Genomic DNA, 20,547 nt, shown 5'->3' on the forward strand with positions numbered 1-20,547 from the left:
GCTGGAAAATAATGGTGGCCACACAAAATATTGACACTTTGGGCCCAATTTGGATATTTCCACTTAGGGGTGTACTCACTTTTGTTGCCAAGGTTTAGACATTAATAGCTGTGTGTTGAGTTATTTTGAGGGGACAGAGAATTTACACTGTTATACAGGCTGTACAATCACTACTTTGTAGCAGAGTACTGTTGTCACATGAAAAGATATAACAAAATATTTACAAAAATGTGCAGGGTATACTCACTTTTGTGAGATACTGTATATATAATTTATAATATTCCTACATAATTTTTATTTATTTTAAGTGTTTTTTTTTTATTTTTTATTTCTTAACCTCTACCTAACTCTAAACTTAACCCTATCTAATGTATCTATCATCTTTACGGAATATGATGGTGCTATATAAAACAATAAATAATAATAAATAACAATAATAATTTCACATTAACTAACCCCCACCACACTAACTTTACTAAGCATTAAAAGGTACATCTTAAACATTAACCCTTTAGGTCAGATATAAATAAAAAATGTACTTTTCTAAACCTGGATCTTGAGACCCAGGAAATCACAGTTTCAAACTGTTCTCTGTCTCTCTCCAGCTCATGATCATAGTATCATAGGCAGTGATAGTGACGGTATAAGTGATCACATGTACGGAAGTTCAGGGGATCTGGTGTAGACTGACCACTCTGGTTATGGAGCAGTCAGCAACACCAGTGACACTGCCATTATCGCAATGTGGAACTGTTTTGTTTTGTTTTTATAGATGCAGTACCAGGAACATTATTGATCCTCTAGGGACATCTTTCCATGACATACCTGGACTATGAGAACCTCTATGCTGGTCCATCCCCCACAGAATGGCCATAGGCACAATATGGTTATACTATAATGCCAATCACATCGCGGTACAACAAAATGTTAATCTGGAAAATCCTAATAGATATAGTTACAGTAACAGTGGGGTATCCCTTTTTTCCAGGCAATGGGCAACATATTTTTTCTTTAGTATCATAGGTTTCATGTTTTTTTCAGTTTTTACCTGAAGGTACTATTCTCAATCACTAACATATAATTTGAATGAAAATTTTTGGCTACAATATACATATGTGCCCACATGAACAAAAGACTACTATTGGAGCACATCCTTTGCAATAAAATTCTTGAGGGTGAACGTTACTCTGAGAGCAAATTGTGTGTGGGAAGATCCTCCAAAAAATCCCCCTTGGTTAAAACCACATATTGTAAATATTTTGACTGCTATGTGAAGCCTTACTGGCTGGGTGAAGGTGCCAGGCTTTCAGATTTTTTTCATGATATGCATTATGTCATGTGTAGTTTAAGTTTTAGTAAGGCCTCAGGCAACAGGTGTGTGCTTGTCAAAGGTTATCTGACAAAGAAATTCTTTCCATCGAGAAGATTTTAATGCTCTTTGCTCAGTTTTTTCTACAGATTGTTACCTCTTTAAATTGTAAGCTTCACATTCTTGGTATTACTATGTCATTAGTTTAATCTTTTATTTACATAGAGCCAAAAGATCTCACAGTAGTGTACAAAAATGACACATGTAAACAGAGACAGAAGTATTTGACAATTTATTATATTTTAGGTCTTTAATGTTTTGCATCTCAAACTAAGTCCATTGTATAGTAATATCGGGCTTTATACTTTTCCCTGTCTAAAATGTCTACAAAAATGAAGAGTGCACATAAAAAGCACACCTATAATAAGACACACCTTCTTAAGCCCATCTCGGACTAGACAAGCAGCTACACAAGGTTAGCTCTGTCTCCAGCTAGCCTACACAAAGCCGGTCCCCTAAAGAGGAATAGCATTAGGTAACCTACCCTGAAACATTTCCAGGTATTCATATGTATACTCAACGTATGTAAAGGCTTGACACTGGTGTCCTCAGGAGTGCAGTGCCAATTAAGAATTGGTTGTATTAATAGGTTCATGTAGGATCTATGACATAAAACCCAAGACAAAGAGCCCATTAAAATGTGCTGTTAAGTTACTTAAGGCAATATAAATATGTAATGATGAAAATACAGGTCGACTGTTAAAATTCGATGCACAAGGCCAATACGCATGTTAATGCTGCGTCTAAGGTTGCCACCTTTTGCTGAGCCGTGTCCTGGACAGTGATTAAGAGGTTGCGGCTAGGTTGTGGTAAGGATTTCACTGTGGGCAAGGTTTTATCAAAAACAGCTGAAATGTTTTGATTAACAGATGGAAGAGAAGGGCGAGGGGACAAGATAAATAAGAGAGGAGGAAAAGGTAGGAGAAATGACGGAAAGAGAGGAGAGAATGGACAGAAGAGAAAACAGAGAGGGGTAAAGGGAGACAGGGAATGTAGCAAAAAGGAGAGGAGAGAAAAAAGAGAGGAGAAACGACAGAACGGAAATGTGAAACAACAAAACAAACAAGCAAAAGAAGGGCAGATAAGAGCAATAAGAGGGGAAAGGTGAAAAAATAAATTCATAAAAGACAGAAAAACCCTGTTACTCATAGATAGTAATGACTTTTGGACGGCCAAGCAGCTGCATCAGAAAAAAGAGAATATGCCTTCAAAATCTGATCACGGTTGTAGTGCTCCAAACAGTGTCAAAGACCCTCTTCTTTTCACATAATGTGCACTGACTGGACTGTTGTCACCTCCACATCCTGATACTATAGCTGACCCTTTCTGCTACAGTATATAATAAACCCTTCCTCCTACACATACTGTTTTGGTCATTCCCTTAACATTCATTCTAGGACCTAACCAGCTACTTTCACCTTTCCAAAGACTGCTCAGTACCCCATCATTGCAGAATGTGGACAAACATGGACAATACCCCTGAATTTTCCAGCATATAAAGAGCTAAATCAGGGATCTGAACAGGTGGCAACCCTAGTTATGACATAGTGCTGTTTATGTAGAATAAGCTCCAAAACAGGTAAATGTTAAAAACAAATCTTTCATTATGCATACATTGGAGTAAGATCAGAACTGTAACAGAAGCAAGCAAATGAATATAATAAAATCACATTGGGAACTTGATTTTTATCCAAGTATTTACCGAAAGGGAAAAATGTTTAATGTGAAAACCAAACCCTTTGGCTTTTACCCAGGATTCTCATCTGCGTCGACCTACAGGGTCAGGATTTCCACTCAGGATAAACAATATGATTATAATAAGTCAGACTGATGATATGCATCTTTTCGAGATAAGGGCCATCTGTAAAGAGCAAAACTACTACAAATGATCACATATTTTAGTTTAAGAAACCTGTTTTATTGATTTACCTCATCATTCCCCCACTCAGAGAGCAAAAGTACTGCTGTGAACCCAGGGAGCCCTCTAAACAAAACAATGCATATGAATGTACATTGTAAGTAGCTTCATATGCATCGTTTAAAAATAAAAAAGGTACTTACCTTAGAGAGAAACTGCAGCTACTTACCTCAGGGAGATCCTCACCTCCTCCGTGTCTTAATGTTCCTTGCCACTGTTTGGCTCCTAGAAGCCAACTAGTATCAGGAAAGAACTCATATCACATGCAGGGAGATGTGTCAGTCAAACACTGAAAATAGCTGGGGATGGCGGAATTCCTTACATCACACAAAATGCTGAATTGACCAACTCCAGTTCTTGAGGGCCACAAACCTACTTACCATGTAACACAATGTTCAGTGATCCAGGTTGGACTGGTTACATGTTAATAAGGTATATCTTTAGACCTGAACCCCAACAAGACTGAGTTGAACATGTCTGTAAACCTTATATCATGCGTGTTATCATTTGCATAACCTGCAGCCCAAGGACTGCAGTTAAGGTTCTTGGGATTTTAGCTTTTTGTGCATTCTTATTCAAGCACTTCAACTATAAAGTTAATACCATCAAACATACGTCTAACATCGCAAAAGTTTAGAAGCCCTTGTAGTTTATCCTATATGTCACTTATGTTTGTAAGGAAAAGGAAGGGCAGTGGCTCAGCCATTCCATTGAACCGAAACTATGGTAACAATTTCTCCATCCAATCAGTCTGCGACAGATCAAGCTTTTAAGCCTTTTTCACAAACAAAGGAAAAGTGATGTAATGGGTTTTATGGTTATGATTGTTGACCTGCCAATAAGGATGCTGAATAAAGCAGAGGAGCTTTACATCCTTCTCCACAGTGTGCTGTGGGTCAGCGTGGTCATTGAGATCATATAAATGTTTTATTACCCACCTTCCAAAGCTACAAATACACACATTTTTGTGATTTTTTTATTTCCACTATATTATACATAGCACTGATTTTCATTGACAACCATCTCATTCAGTACGCAAGACATTTAATAAACATAACGTATATGCCTGTTAATTTATTCCTGCAGAATCCTCTTACAGACCTTTGTGCCCCCTCCCTCCCCATTTATATGCCATGCAGATGTGTTTCGATCAAATACATCTCCTGACTGGTGGTATACTTACAGTCAGCTTCAGTACTTGCTCAGCAGACATCATGGCGAGGTTAAAACTACTGTAGACTATCTTGTATCGTGTATACGATACAAGTGCTTTCATTGACTTAATGGAAGTGCTTTCCTGCCACTGCTTGCCAGCTTTAAGACAATAATCATCAGGACACAAAGGTAGCAGGGAGCCTATAGCTGCAGCTTCTCCTTTACATACATAACTCCATCTTATTTTATTACATCTGAGAAATGTATCTTAATATGCATACGTCTTAGGTGAGGCTCTTCGCGACATTAAGCTGCCCCTTTAAACATTCTCAATACAAATTAAAATATTTATATATCTGCTTTTTTATGAAATGTGTTTTTGAAGCTTCGTAAACTCTTTTACTAAACCAAGTATTTTTTCCCTTGCTTTTTAATTTCCTTTTCTTGGCATCTCCAGCTTTTAAAATACGTGTCCAGTGAGTCCAGCCATTAAATACATGAACACATGTACTCAATGGTATTTATTAGAAAATTCTTGGCATGCTGGGAATATTCAACAAACCACGTTAGTTTGATATAGTAGCAGTTGTTTAAAACTGAGTTTGCCTCGATATTTGTCCTTATATCTAAGTGTCCGCTGCTACCCGACACTTCCACCGGAGTTTCACCGACACTTCCACAGAGCACCAGCGTGACCTTCTGGTGCTCAGTCATATAAGCCCCGGCAGAGGTCTTGGGTGGCAGCGGAGGTTGTCTGCACGCATCGCACAGGCGTCACCGGCTACCTCCACTTGACACCAGGGAGTCTGGAGCACGGGGGGCAAGTCTAGGGATGCATCAGTAAGTCTGAGGGGGGCATATAGGGAGGAATAAGGCATATCTGGGGGGGGCAGAGTGGTAAATAGGGGCACTCAGTCATGTGATCATTTGGGTGTTTTTCCCTGCTCAAACACCTCACTGAGCTGATACTGTATGGCAACACTAATGATTGTTGATTGATGTTTGTTAAAAAATCAGGGTGCTTGTACAGCAAATATAATATAGAAAGTCCTGATAAACATGAAAAAAGAACAATATGCCCAATAAAGGGGCAGTTGTGTATGGCACTTCATATGAAAGCTAGAATAACTTGAGCATATGACAGCCGAGGGGTCTCTAAATTTATGTACTGTCCCCCGTTCAAATGCATGGTGGAATTCTATAAATCCCTTAATATATATGATGTTGGTATATTATAAATTATCTAAAAAATGAAACAAAAATTAGCTAACGGTATAAGAATAAAAAGGATCCCATTTATGAAGCCACCTTAAGCAATTTCAGTTTAACCTGCTAGTTTTAGGCAGGCCAGTATGGGCTTAAGGTCAGTTCACCAGTAGAGGAAGAATGCAAGTAGCCTAGGCTGCTAAAAAGAAATAAGACCTTTTCTCTTACGTCTTTGGGTCTTTGCACACATTTTAAAAGAGGGCCCTGAATATCTGAATAGCCAGCTTACCATCCCTGTTTTGTAGCAGAAGCATTCCATTGTTTCAGATGTTTTCTACTGATTCCATCAGACGTAGCACTGTCCACAAGAAATGATATTGTTTGGCTTTGACATATACTGTTTTCTTCCCCCTTAGCATTTCTGCCATTTTTTATTGAAATTTTGCTTCATAATGGCCTACTGTAAATTGCCCCACAGTGGTATACAGAGCAGGAAGTATTGTACATGGCTCCTTCCATAATACTGTATACTTCATGCTATGTCCACTAGATGGGCAAATATGACCTCAGCAGTTGCCACTCATATCCTCCCTTCTTCCAGAAAGCACAACATCATGCATCCTAAGCTGCGAGGAGTGTCAATATATATTATTCAATAAGTGTACTTCATACAAGAAATCCAAATGGCTAGTTTTACTTGTGGTAGTGCTGAGCAGTTCATGGCAGATTGGTCACCCACCCACAGGATTTCAAAGTCTCCACACATACTTGAAAAAGTATGTCTTTCCGACACCAGGGCATGCTACATAATTATAACATTTGGCATTGTTATGTAGATGACTCAATTTTAAGTTCCTTCTTCAGAACTACTGTATATCTACACATGTCAAATAAAGTATTTATTCCTCCGAAGACATTTTAATTCCTATTGCTTATTTACAATCTTAAATATAATCTAATGCAATTAAACTGTTTTAAAACATATGTACAGAGTCCAAATAAACATTAACTGAACATATTTACACAGTATTCTTTCAGAGAACAATGTTCTATGCAATATCTTGGGAATGGAGGTCAAACAGAGACAAATGTGCCATATTTGCTCGATTATAAGACGACCCCCCCCAAGAACTGAATATCAATTCGGGAAAAAAGAAAAAGCCTGACTATAGGACTACTCTATAGGAAAAATTGTTTACTAGTAAATATTAATTCACATGTACACTATTTTTTCATATTTAATAAAAACTTTGATTGAGAAAATGCATTTCTTGTTTTTATTTTATTTGCCAACCTGCCCCCCCAGTTATGCACATCTGACCCTAGTTATGCTCATCTGCCCCAGGCTTGCCACTCTGCCCCCAGATATGCCTTCTACTCCCCTATATGCCACTCTGCCTCCCTGATATGCCTTCTACCCCCCTATATGCCACTCTGCCCCACTGATATGTCACTCTGTCTCCCAGACTTACCAATGCATCCCCAGGATTGCCCCCGTGCTCCAGACTCCCTGGTGTCTAGTGGGGGCAGCTGGTGGACATCTGCACAATGCACATAGACAACCTCTGTTACTGCCCGGCACTTCCGCCCGAGCATGTCACGCTGGCGCTCCATCATAGAAGCCCCGGCGGAAGTGCCGGGTAGCAGCGGAGACGTCCACCGGCTGCCAGAGGGGAGGATCCAGGTCCCCTGCAGCGCTTCAGCGAATCTGGATCTTAGTCTTAGAGTTAGACCTCTATTTGAGGTCAGATTATAATACAACCTCAAATATAAAACAAGGGTTTATTTCAGAGCATTTCCTTATATTCGAGCAAATACGGTAACACCATCAGTTTAAATCTAATTATACATCAACAAAGCAGTTGATTACATAGAGAATCCAATTGAGTACTGGGTTACCATCTAACTGTCGTGATTAATATTTTGGTAATTTTTTTGTATTTTAGGAATACTTTTGTGTTTCACCAGAAAAACAGTGAATTCCTCACCCATTCCCTCAAGATGGTAAGCTTGCGAGCAGGGCCCTCTCCACCTACTATCGGTTTGTCTTAGTCGTCATACTAGTGGTCATACTCCTCGAATATATATATATATATTGTAAGAAGTGTTGCATAAATTGTTGGTGCAATATAAATATTAATAATAATTAAAGATCCTTACGACGCATGAACTACAGTCCAAAGCTCTGCTTTTCACATACAATAAATGAGTCTTGGGGTAGGGAAGGGTTGGCACCTTTTGACCCAAGGGACTGGTGATGCCTAGTGCCCTCCAGCCCATTACACACCCTCCCAGTAACTAGCATACACGTCAGCTCACAGACACACTATCACCTGAGCATCTCACACTCGGCCTTGGCCAGCCTGCCCCTGCTAGGGGTAAATTTCAGATATTTGTGCCGGCTGCTCAGCCCCACAGTTTAAAATGGACAAAGGAAGGCCAACACTGGTATTACAGGGACTCTGGGCAAACAATGTCACATGACAATTACACTAATAACGAATTGTTCATGCGTGATGAATATATATAAACATGTCATTCTAGTAGCGATTGTCCCAGAAATCACTGAAGGCCTGCTTGGGACACCATTATGAACTTTCTGTACCTCTACTGCGGTTACAAATCTATAGAGACAAACAAAATAACATGCCATGTAGTTTCCTGCGCTGCACTGTGTGTCTCGCGCTGCACTGTGTGTCGCGCGCTGCTCTGCACGCAGGGCTCAGCGGCGCAGCGCTCTCCCTCGCATGCCCTCCTCATGTTGCTGAGGGTGTGTAGAGCGCTGGGCGGGGCCTCCTCTTCCACCGACTGCGAGCTGCAGCCCGGGGCAGCCAGAGCCTGGGAAGGAGGGGGAGAGCAACAGGAGAGCCGGGAGCAGCATCCGGGAAGCGGGGGTCACTCACACAACAGGTAGCAAGGAGCCCTTCTTTGGAGCCATGGGCTTAGAGAAAGAGAAAGCCGATGCCCGGATATTCATGGATGAGGATGACTTCAATCGTTCCTCCGTGCCAATGCTGACGGAGAAAAACATTGATAATTCCCCAAACCGAGACCCTCACAGACTGAACAGTCACCTGAAGGTAAGCAGGTGGGGCTCCCTTGACATGTTGCGGGGTTACAGTGCCGGTACCTGCTTGCGATTCCGGGGCGCTCCTTTTATGTGTGCTCTGGAGATCTGCTCTGGACTTATATGGGGATATGCAGTTTTCAGCTAGAAGGGTCATGCTTCACATTCATGTCTGGCTTTACCTTGCAGATAGCTTTTGAAGATGTGATCGGGGAGCCTCCGACAACTTACAGCTTCGATAAAGTTTGGATCTGCAGCACTGCGCTCTTCGAGATCAGTAAATACGTGATCTACAAGATCCTCACCCTGGTCCTGGCCATTCCTCTGGCCTTTATAGCGGGGCTGCTCTTTGCGATCCTCAGCTGCCTTCACATATGGTGAGTAGGGGTACTGTCCTGCATGGTGGACTATGGGGGTACTGTCCTGCATCCTGCTATGATGGCACACCAAACATTGTCTAAGTAGCCTTCACACATGTAGATCCATGTCTAATGTCAATAATGTGATTGTAAGGTAATAATGAAGAATTGGGGCATATCATGTATTTTCAGTATTAATGACAGGGACGCCAGGTGTTTCCATTATTTTTATTCAGTGAGGTCCCTGTCAAAAAGTCTCTGCAGCATGGAAGAACATAGAGATTTTAGAGATTCCACTCACTGGAGTGAGCTTTCTTACCTTAGTGCATCTCAAGTGTCAACACAAATGACAACATAGCCTAATGTTGTCCACTGTACAGCAAGTCCCTCGGTAACAGGGCTGGAGAAGAAGGAAGACACCCCTACAGCCTACTGCGTACAAAGCTGCCCCATGAGGGGCAATGATATGTCAGCAAGATGTATGTATAGCTCTGAAAAATGAATGTTTTGCTTAACCCAGAGATACTCACATAGTCAAAGACTACACAGATATATTCTCTTTATTTAATTGTAGGATGGTCAACCTTACAATTACTGACTTGCCCACCCAGATGAGACAGACAATAATATGTCTCGCAAATGAAGTGGAACAGGCCTGTTAGTGGGTTCAGAATCTTTAATCTTCTGTTTAAGGCAATAAATAATGCAGGGCAAAAGGGTAAAAAATGCTTTCGGAGGACAAAAGAACAAAAGGCTGGCCTCGATGGTGACTCCTGTGGAAGTATTGAGGAGTAAGAATCAGGCCATAAACTGGGAGATTCCACCCACTGATGTTATGTCACATGCAAATATTATTATTAATTGATTTATATAGTGAATCATATTCTACAGTGCAACAATGTTTCTTAAACACATTTTCAGTAGACACAGAAACATGGTTTTTCACACAAGAGTTTGCTTCAGGTGAAAGTGCTGCTTTATGCCCGTTGTCAAAGATGCATATTTTTAGTAAATACAAATCCGTAGCTTCTTTTGGAAGTTTGCACATGTGGCGCTGGCCTAGGCTTGACCCAGGGCAGCACTTTAGACCTTCTTGTAGAAAGATATCCCTCACTTTTTGGCAGTGCTTATACACTGGGCCCTGGGATATGATGGTGATCTGCCCATTGTAGTATGGCACAGGAGTAGCACCTCTTCAGATCTACTGCCCTAGGCCTAGTTAATTTAGGCCAGAATATGATGCCATTTTTTACCTCACTGTGGGTATTTGGCCCTTTCATAAAGCTTGAGAATATGGATATTTTCAACCATCACTTGAGCTGTTCCAGTGACTGTGGGAAGCATCGTGCATTCTTTGGCAAATGTTCACCAAAGAAAGCCAAACTCATAGAGCTTCTGTAAGAATATCTGATCTGGCACTGTATAATGTATAGGTAAATCAGTGATTAGTGTTTTAAGAAATCCCCCACATTACCTATGCATCATACAGGGCCAGCTCAGCCCTTTCTGCACTCCTGCACAAGAGGCTCACTGGGATCGGACCTTCCCATGAAATGTTCAGCTCTCCTATAAACCCCCTCTTTAGTTAATAGCTCCCTTCATGCATTTAAAGTATACAGTAAGTGTAGTTCTTCAGTGACCTTCGGTGTAGTGAGGTGCCCCAGCCTAGGCCAACTAGGCCTAAGCCTAGGGCAGCGGATCCGGGGGGGGGCAGTCACCCTGGTACCAACCCCCTGGTATTCCGCTGCACAGTGGGGCAGTTACAAAGAAGATCTTTGATCTCCCCAACCAGCCTGTTTACGCTATGGAAGGTGTGCTGGGTGAGCCATGTAAATTATGTCAAAGTTCCAGTCTCCTTTAATTATAATTTCTCTCCCATTGGTTCATAATATATTAAGCTCCAGTGTACTCTGTTTTATGGGGAATCACCCTATACACACAATAATACACAGTAAGCTCAATTAAGTGTTACTGTGGGTATTGTGAACTATAAACGAAAAAAAAAAAGATATTTCTTATAGCCGGTAGGCAAATATTCTCGGTTAGAACACGTTTAAATATGGGGAGTTTCTACTGCAGTAACAAATGTTTGGCATGGAAAACACAATAGCTCCATGTCATAACTTGTGGAAAAAGCAGGCAAAAAGTGAACTAGATTGGTATCTTGATATTTTGATGCAGAGATTATATCCAGTAATACAACAACCTTTATACAAACAGTAAACTTAACATAAAGTTACGAACATTTGGTTGGATTTATTAAACAGGGTAGTGATGGACCAAGGAGGCAATGGCATTGTAAACTCACGCATTTTGTGAATGTGATCTATGTAATGCGTAAGATGAAAGAATTGGATGAAAACACAAATTACCAACATTTAATAGGAATGGGAGAGTTCATTCAACATTTTCACTGGATGGAAGTAGAGGTGGCCACTCCAGCCTCCCTTTGCCCCCCAAAGACATGGCGCCCTAGGCAAAAAAGCCTGCCTAGAAGGCAATCCGGCAGATGTAGAATTGAAGTATACGATCACATCGCTTGTGTTCTAATAGTTTGCAATACACTACAATGATTCCCTTGTATGTTGGATGTTTTCACTGAGGGTACCTGGGGATTAACTCTATTGTCTTCTTGTAGCTGACCTATACCTGAACCAGGATTAGATAAGCAAAAAAATGTAATGTTACTTTTTGGCAGAATTAACACAGTGTTCTTTAATTTGCTGTATCTAACATAGCATATGCCAGTAGTCACTGAATGGACTGATTGTACACAAGATGAGTCAGATATCACACGGTGCACACGCTTCCACAAAAATTGGATAGTCTGCATTCAAAAAAACTTTTAATGTGTAGCTAATTGTAAAATGAAACCTGGTTAGTAGATCTGTTGACTAACAGCAGAAGTACCAGTCCATTGTTTACAGATACCTCACTACTACGAACATACATACAGTATCCATACTAGAACACCCTGAGCAGCATCAGGGGTGACGCTCTAGAATGATAAGTCAGAAAAATGTATTTCATGCATATTGTTATTGTTAAGGTGAAAAAGAGTTCAATCGTCTTTCAGTTACCAATGAATGCTGCGCTGTTGTTATCCCTTAGCTATTGGACTTACCTACGGAAACTTTATTCTTTGCAGGATTGTGATGCCATTTGTGAAGACCTGGCTAATGGTACTGCCATCTGTGAAAGCAATATGGAAGGGCGTGACAGACAATCTTGTTGCGCCTTTGTTTTCCAGCATGGGACGGTGTTTTTCTTCAGTTAGTGTTCAACTGGATCATAATTAGGCACAAGTCCAAATCCTCTTCTGAACGCATCAAAAACATGGGGAACAACGTTGCAGCTGGACTGATGGAACACATTCTAACACTGTACATGTACTTTCCGGATAAAACCTCAGTCTTAATGCAGAAATGTGCAAAAAAGAAATGTTCAATTCTAATCATAGCCAACTCACATTCTCTTAAGAGTTGGATATGGGTGGTATACATCAGTTCCAATCAAACCTTTTCAGTAGAAGTCTGCTCCTGACACATAGGAGAAGTATATTCAATACACTGGACCCAACAAACACTGCCAGTATATATCACCTTACACCAAGCTTGTTATTACTAAAACATGAATAGCAAACATATATAAAGCATGTGTTGGCAAATGGATCCTTAGAGGAACAGTCATGGTTGTTACTTTATGTTAAACCTGACTGTGCCCCCAGTCTCCCAATGCTCTGCAGAGTGTTTATATGTGAAAGATTCTGCAGGTCCTCGTGGCTCTGTTGCTGTCAGGGTTCAAACCTGAACCGTGCTGCTAGGGGATAGAATGTTGCTACCTGTTCTCTAGGAGAGGTATTGAATAGCTGTTCATCTATAGCAGGGGCATCCAACCTGCGGCCCTCCAGCTGCTGCAGGACTACATCTCCCATCCTCCTCAGCCAGCCCCTTACCTGAAAGCATTATGGGAGATGTAGTCCTGCAGCAGCTGGAGGGCCGCAGGTTAGACGCCCCTGATCTAGAGAGACACACGCATGGTGATGGAACCTAAGAGAGATAGTAAAGCAAGGGGCTTGATTTATATTCAGTTACAGTGAGATAAGATTTATTTTGGAATAAGAGTAATTTATTTTGCCTACTTCCACACTGACCGAACAAAGTTGGGGACATAGCGAAACACACAATGAATTCTACTGTCACTGACAGCTTCGCATCCTGTATCCTGGGATGTTCCCAGGATACATTGCTTGGCCACCTCAAACCCAAAATGATTAAAATCACCAAAATTACACAAATAATACTATTCCTGTATATAGCATATTTGAAGTATTGTTATTTCTAGATGTGGGGAAGCCGGCCAGTGGCACGACATGAGCCAAGTCGGCTCATCCGCAACATAAGGAATTGCAATGTAGTATGCGGATGGTGCACACTCCTAAACTCTGATGAGCTGGGCCAAACCAGGAGCCAATATAGGAGAATATATCTTCTTTAAAACACATATGACATATACAGTATATATATATATATAAATATAGAACTGATTCTTTATAATAAAGTATTTTACTGTATTTTAGCCTCCAATGCACTGAAATATAATGCTTCTTTGTACATTTAAATAAATAGCTATACATTTTTCATCTTTTTGTAGAGTTGTGTTTATCTAATCTGTATCTCTTTGTATCTCTCTGAACACACCTCTTTTATCAACTGGCGGACTAATTATTCTGTTAATAATAAGTAAAGTACATGGGGTGCTCTGTGGACCTTTCACAAATGTTACAGCTCAACACAATACTGCCTTAATCATCCAATGCAATTCATGTATACTGCCAGGTCACCAAAATGATCACCACTTTATATTCACTGTGTTCCCATATTCCCTTCACTGCGCCTGAGACTCTGCTTCCCCAGACTTTGGAGCCTGGGGAAGCAGAATAGGCAGAGACCTCAACACTCCAGACCGCAGGCACTGACTGCCCCAAGACATATACACCATCCCCCCTCCCTTGTGCTGGTTAATACATATGATTTCATATGGTTATAGATGACGAACTGTGGGGGCAAAACATTTCAGAGCTTGGGGGTCTCCTGCCATCGTGCTATGATGTAAAAGGTCAGCGTCTTACGACCAGAATGATCTGCTCTATAAATATAGATATGAATTTTCTTAAACAAGTCTTGTTTTTGATTCTGCATATAACTTGTAGGATGTCTAAATGACCTTTCTAAATGTTGTTGAAACAAAGGCCCAAGTGAAACACTTAATTGCTTTGTATACAATGTATCTTTTATCTTTCAGAAAAAAAAGTTGGCTTTTCTGTCACTGGATTATTTTATGCCATATGTGTCTCCGTTGCACATCTGATAAAATTACTGATTTCTGGAGGTCAATGTATGACATTCTATCCAAAGTCCTTGTGAAACAGAACTGTGTTAAAGGAGAATGTGTTGTAATTAAGCAAAGGTCCAGCTGGTATGGATGAGTGATTTCAATATCATGGACCCACTCCAGTCATATAACTGTGATGCACCCTGTGGTTTAATTCTCAGTCATGCCAGAGTTAGTGGTAATTTGCAGCAGTAGTTTCAGTTCAGGATTCACCTGGCCAATGCCATGGATACAACTGCATTTATAATATGCCACAGATAAAGCAACCATGATGTCATTTTCTGAGGATTACTATTATGCATTTTATATATAGAAAGTCATTTTTCAACATCCACAGCGTATTTATTAAAACACATGTGGACAGAAGTGGAGTGCTGCTGTAGGACCACCCTGTTAGTGGCCAGATTCTCAGACCCAATGCCGTGTTCTTCTGTGTTGATGAGTTTGAAAGCATGGTAGATTGGTCCCTTGATGAGCCTTGGATCCATGTTCCCCCATCCATCTGTTGCATAATGAATGTGCTTTTCTGGTAGTTCAAGGTTTATACTGGCCCTAAGCAAAAGGATTTAAGGGAACCTTTTTTAAAACAGTACATTTAATCACATACAAATATTGCAATATTACATCACGGTGATGTAACTGCTAGCTGGCTGGTGGTGAGTATGGCGCACATTCACACTCGTAAGCAGTGCACCCAAGGAGCCAGTAGTGGGAAAAGATTGGAAATGCATAGGGTTGGATTCTGATCAATCTCTACATACAGTTTAAACAAAAGAGTACGAACAGAATCTGACTTAGATACCATACGATTTTTAGAAATATAATTTTAGCTCTTGTTGCACTGATGATGGGAAACATATGAACATTTCACAAATGACTAATTACGGTAATTTGTAGGCAGTGTGTAGCTATACTCCACAAATACTTGATAAACCAGCAGTTTAATAAATCACCTTACCTTTTGCAGTGTCTCTTCCTTTTTTGGTAAAATCAATTGAAACATACAGGAACATCTGTAGTTTGTGAAAAACAGCTATTTTTAGAACCCATTATCAAACAAACTCCCACAAAAATGGGCAATGCTGCCAACTTTCATCTGGATCTTCTTCCCTAAAAATACACACGGCTAATGCAAAGAGACCCAGTTAAGACCAGCTGGGAGGTCCACAGTGCACTTTGGTCTACAGTTAACACTCAAGTATCAGTGAATAAGACTCCAGATGCTCCGTCTCACGTTATTAGCACAACGCATAGAATTAGTCTTTTAAATTCTAACGTGAAATAATCAATCCATATTCTTATTTATTTTGCAAACCAAAACTGTGCAAAATGTAATGTGTTTCGTGTCTCACTTGACGCTTACTTATAATGCATAGATCCACTGAACAATAATATCTTGCAAGCCAATGCTGATAATGGCTGGCAGTGGCTATACCACATGTGTGCTTTGGCAACCAAGTCATAATGGGCAAATGCTTAAGAGGGTTATGCAGAATGCCTCTATAAACCTTAAAGGGGGTCCAAAATGAAAATTTAACATGGGTACTCAGTTATCGTATTTATATATGATGGCTGGAATGTCCATTTCAGTCTTGTACTTGAATTTAAACTCAGACCGACCCAAGCAAAATTGTGTTTGGAAGAGGAGCGCTGTAAATTCAAGCAATTCTGGTAAATCATAAAAATCAAAGCTCTAGAAATGGTCATGTTTTTCCTTTATAGATCTATAGTTCTCAGGCTGAACATTCAGAACAACCATATTTAAAAATTGTCATTTTTTAAGTATACATGTATTTCTGATGCAAACCTCTATTTTCAAGATAAAATGTTTTTTTTGGGCACAGCCTAATTGCAAGCTAAACTAAACTAGCTATTCTACATTTCCAATCACAGAAGACGAGTGGAATATGGAAAATATTCTCATGGAAATGTTTTTTTCTTCTGTGTGAGAACAGTTGTTGCCATGATTTCCATAATTTTCCATTTCTGTTTCCTATGGCGGCCTCAGATTCTATAAGATGTTGTGTAAGGATTTGTGCTAACGTAAACCAACCCTTTCGCACTCCATGGGGCAGAGAATCCCTGGAAAATATGTTATCATCGTTTCTTGTAATTGTTCTGCATTACAATGCGAGCCAAGGAATGGTATGAATGTGCCGAGCTGTTTAGAATATTATAGGAAAATAAGAAAGTAGTGAAATTCAAATTGTTTTAGATGTAGTTGCATTGGTATATTTCTGCCCATGGCTTCAATCCAAATTTAGCTCTGAAAATAGTTTGTTCCATTTAGTCATCACACTTTAACCCTATTTGTGCTAGAATGCAAAGTTAGTCGAATCCTTCATTTAATGTCATTTTTATTATAGGTAATAATAACATTGTTATAAACATGTTTATTAACACTAATCTGTCTTGATCTATTCTCAAAAGAAAATGACACCAAGCCATTCTGGTCGTCTCTATGTCCAATTCCAGTGTCCATGGAAAGACTTGTGGAAGTCATTGTTGCTTCTGGGGCATTAAGTAAATCGTCCTTCACGAAGCAGGTTGCTGCCTACCCCTGTTACAGTCCTTATAAAGGAGAAAGTGACGTCTTCCTCTTAGAAGATTTATGCTATATTGTGAAGCCACGTACCCATCTTTTACTGGTCATCGCTAATGCAAATTATTTTTTTGGTGCCCATTGTATGGTTCCAAATGTGCTATTGTCCATACGCAGCAATCCATAGCTAATGTTTAAATTCACTTAATGAAATTGCTACTCACAATATATCTAAAACACATAATCGCTTTGAGATTAGGACTGTAGCTCTTTATTTATTCAGGGTAACTTATCTATTATTTGTAAAAGACTTATCACATTATGTTTGAGATGATGTTAGAAGAGCAAGGTCACTGTAAAATATCAAATGTCTGCCTTGTTTCGGTGAAACGTATTGTGCATATGTGTTAAGCATAGTTTTTCCTTATAGGGGCTAATGAAATCTGCAGCTAGCATCTCCTAAGCCGAGTGCACAGCAGCGAGATTTGTGGGTCTGATGCCAAAGATACTTGTTCCTCAGCCATCTGTCTGTGCTTGCATTAAGTTGGGAAGCACAAATGTGATACTAAATGCAAGCAAGCACCCTTTGTCACTCTTTGTAATACAGTAAACCATTGCATGGGAAAAGTGGAAAATTATATGCAATGCTGTAGAAAGCAGACCACCCGCATGGTGTCAAGATGGTGACACAAGTGAGTGCGGTCCATAGTCTTGCTCTGACGATGGGCCTTTCCTTACTTTAGTACTTACTTTAGTACTTACTTTTAGCCTGCACTTATAAACCCAATCCATATATACAGTCTAACAGTACTAAACAGAAAGGTATTTGAGGCCTCATATCATACCCAGAGAGTGACATCATCCATAACATCCACAAAACTATCAGTCCTGAGAACCCAGGGAACCTGAACGGATAGCATTTCTGTTTCTGGCTTTCTTCCTGTACTTGTCTAAACAGGTCTATGACAATTTCTCACTAAAATCTGTCACAGGAGCAAATACTTATTTTTCTTACTATTGTATGTTCTAATCATCTCAAACATACCAACCAATTGTGCAGCTCAACAGGGTGACAGAAACTCTAAACATATCAGTTAAAACATACATTGTAGCTAAAGGAGAATTAGGGCCCCGCTGGGCCCTAAAACAGGTGCCCACATGCTTTCGTTATGAATACAATCATCATGTATAAATGTATATAACTTTCTAAGGACCCTGGTCAGGTATTGCTATTGGCAAGGGGTCCCTAGGTAAGGGTGATCATCCCCCTTAATCCTTACATAGAAACATAGAATTTGACAGCAGAACCATTTGGCCCATCTAGTCTGCCTATTTTACCTGATGTAAGGGATTCAAACCCTTATCAGTCCTTGGTCTGTTCCCATAGTGAGTACAGCTTCATGCCTATCCCATGTATGTTTAAACCTCCACACTATATTAGCCTCTACCACGTCTGCTGGCAGACTGTTCCATTTATCTACTGCTCTCTCATAAAAGTAGAACTTATCAAAGCCTCTAATCCTCTAGTTTTAGACTATGACCTCCTGTTCTAAATTTACACCTCCTTTCAAATGAATTTACCTCTTTTACTTTATTAAATCCCTTTAAGTATTTAAATGTTTCTATTACACCCCTGTCTCTTCTTTTCTCCAAGCAGTGGTGACTCTAGAAACACAAGATACCACAGTCAAACTGGGGGGGCATTCATAATTTCCAAAAGTAATGTGCTATGGAATTATACTTTTGTTATTGGGCTAAAATAATACTTGATCATTCAACATGGGAAGCCTGAAGCCACAATTGAGTGCGACTAATCCTTGAAATAAATATTATAACACAATAAATAACTTTTCCACTAAATGATTTCAGGGCCTTGAACGTTTTGTCCCCTGAAGTCACTACAACTTCAGGAGGGCATTTTATCTCTGGATAAATATAAATTAAATAATTCCTACTGTAAGTTAAGTGCCAGGAAACAGATGACCAAACACACACACCAACACAGGCTCTGTCACACCGACACCCAGACACACACACCAGGACAGGCTCTACCACACAGACAACCACACACACCATGACAGGCTCTGCCACACAGACACCCACACACATCAGGACAGGCTCTGCCACACAGACACCCACACACATCAGGACAGGCTCTGCCACACCCACATCCAAACACACACACACACACCAGGACAGGCTCTGCCACACTGACACCCAAACACACACACCAGGACAGGCTCTGCCACACCAACACCCAAACACACACCAGGACAGGCTCTGCTACACTGATAACCAAAAACACACAAACAGCAGGACACAATTTACGTCACAGACGTCTACATCAGGATGGATTTTTTCACACTGCATTGTCGTTTATACCCCCCTTAGTGTTTTTGCCCCTTGTGTACTGATGCCCTTGCTGCCCATATATATTATTAGCCCCAGTTGCCGATAGCAGGTATAGATCAACATATTAACACACAAACCAAGCTTTGCATGTATAGATCAACTGAAATTCACTTGTGATCTCAGCACTGAAGGTATATATCAAATAAGCAGAATCAGACATAAAAATCCTGTATTTGCAGGTATACAATAATAATATATGAAATGTAGCATTGCAGGTATAGATCAAATAAATACATGGAAACAGCATTGCAGGTATTAATCAACTGAATAAGACATACAAACACTGTATTTGCAGGTATAAATAATGTATGGAAATATATAGATATGGATCTACAGAATAACGCAAAAACCCAGCTTTGCAGGTATAGATCAATTGGAATTCACATAAAAACACGTCATTAAAAGGTATATTTAAAACCCCCTAAATTACAGGCATAGACCACAGGTTGAACACCCCAAAGCCAGCCCTGGCGTCCACACTGCCCACACAGCAATCACACTCCTATCATACCCAGGCAACCAGTAAATGCTGGTACCTAGGAATGATGGGACTGTGCTTGCTGTTAGCAATCACACTCCTATCATGCCAAGTCAGACAGTACATGCTGGTACAGGGTGGCTGTAAGTGATGTGTAGACCCCATACTGCTTTCAGCAGTTTCAGCATGTACTGGCTGAGTTGGCATGATAGGAGTGTGATTGCTAACAGCAATCAAAGTCCCATCATGCCTAGGTTCCAGCTCTTACACATCCAACCAGTAAATGCTGGAACCTAGGCATGATGGGACTGTGATTGCTGTTAGCAATGACACTCCTATCATGCCAAGTCAGCCAGTACATGCTGGTACAGGGTGGCTGTAAGTGATGTGCAGACCCCATACTGCTGGCAGCATCAATACACAAGGGGGCAGCTAGCTAGGTTTCAGCATGTACTGGCTGACTTGGCATGATGGGAGTGTGATTGCTAACAGCAATCACAGTCCCATCATGCCTAGGTTCCAGCACTTACACATCCATGCTATCACACAGTCATTCATTCATATACTCATTCATTCACAGATTCATTCCCTCAATCACGCATACTCATTCAAACACCCTCCCCACCCCCTTACCTGCACTGCAGCTC

The 20,547-nt window shown here is 40.4% G+C and overlaps 1 protein-coding gene across 1 annotated transcript; it reads left to right on the forward strand.

Moving 5' to 3' along the window:
* Positions 1-8,366: 8,366 nt before the first annotated feature.
* On the forward strand, positions 8,367-13,716 carry CAV2 (caveolin 2). Its single transcript, XM_053462589.1, has 4 exons — positions 8,367-8,728; positions 8,905-9,092; positions 12,223-12,846; positions 13,062-13,716. Exons 1-3 carry the CDS (start codon positions 8,585-8,587, stop codon positions 12,371-12,373), a joined length of 483 nt encoding a protein of 160 aa, XP_053318564.1. The 5' UTR covers positions 8,367-8,584; the 3' UTR covers positions 12,374-12,846; positions 13,062-13,716.
* The last annotated feature ends 6,831 nt before the right edge of the window (positions 13,717-20,547 follow it).

This window comes from Spea bombifrons, chromosome 4, assembly GCF_027358695.1.
Source record: "Spea bombifrons isolate aSpeBom1 chromosome 4, aSpeBom1.2.pri, whole genome shotgun sequence".
Taxonomy (NCBI): domain Eukaryota; kingdom Metazoa; phylum Chordata; class Amphibia; order Anura; family Pelobatidae; genus Spea; species Spea bombifrons.

Coding starts and splice junctions, on each gene's coding strand:
- CAV2 (XM_053462589.1), top strand. CDS start 8,585: ATGGGCTTAGAGAAAGAGAAAGCCGATGCCCGGATATTCATGGATGAG. Junction 8,729..8,904: donor GACTGAACAGTCACCTGAAG/GTAAGCAGGTGG, acceptor TTTACCTTGCAG/ATAGCTTTTGAAGATGTGAT. Junction 9,093..12,222: donor CTCAGCTGCCTTCACATATG/GTGAGTAGGGGT, acceptor TATTCTTTGCAG/GATTGTGATGCCATTTGTGA.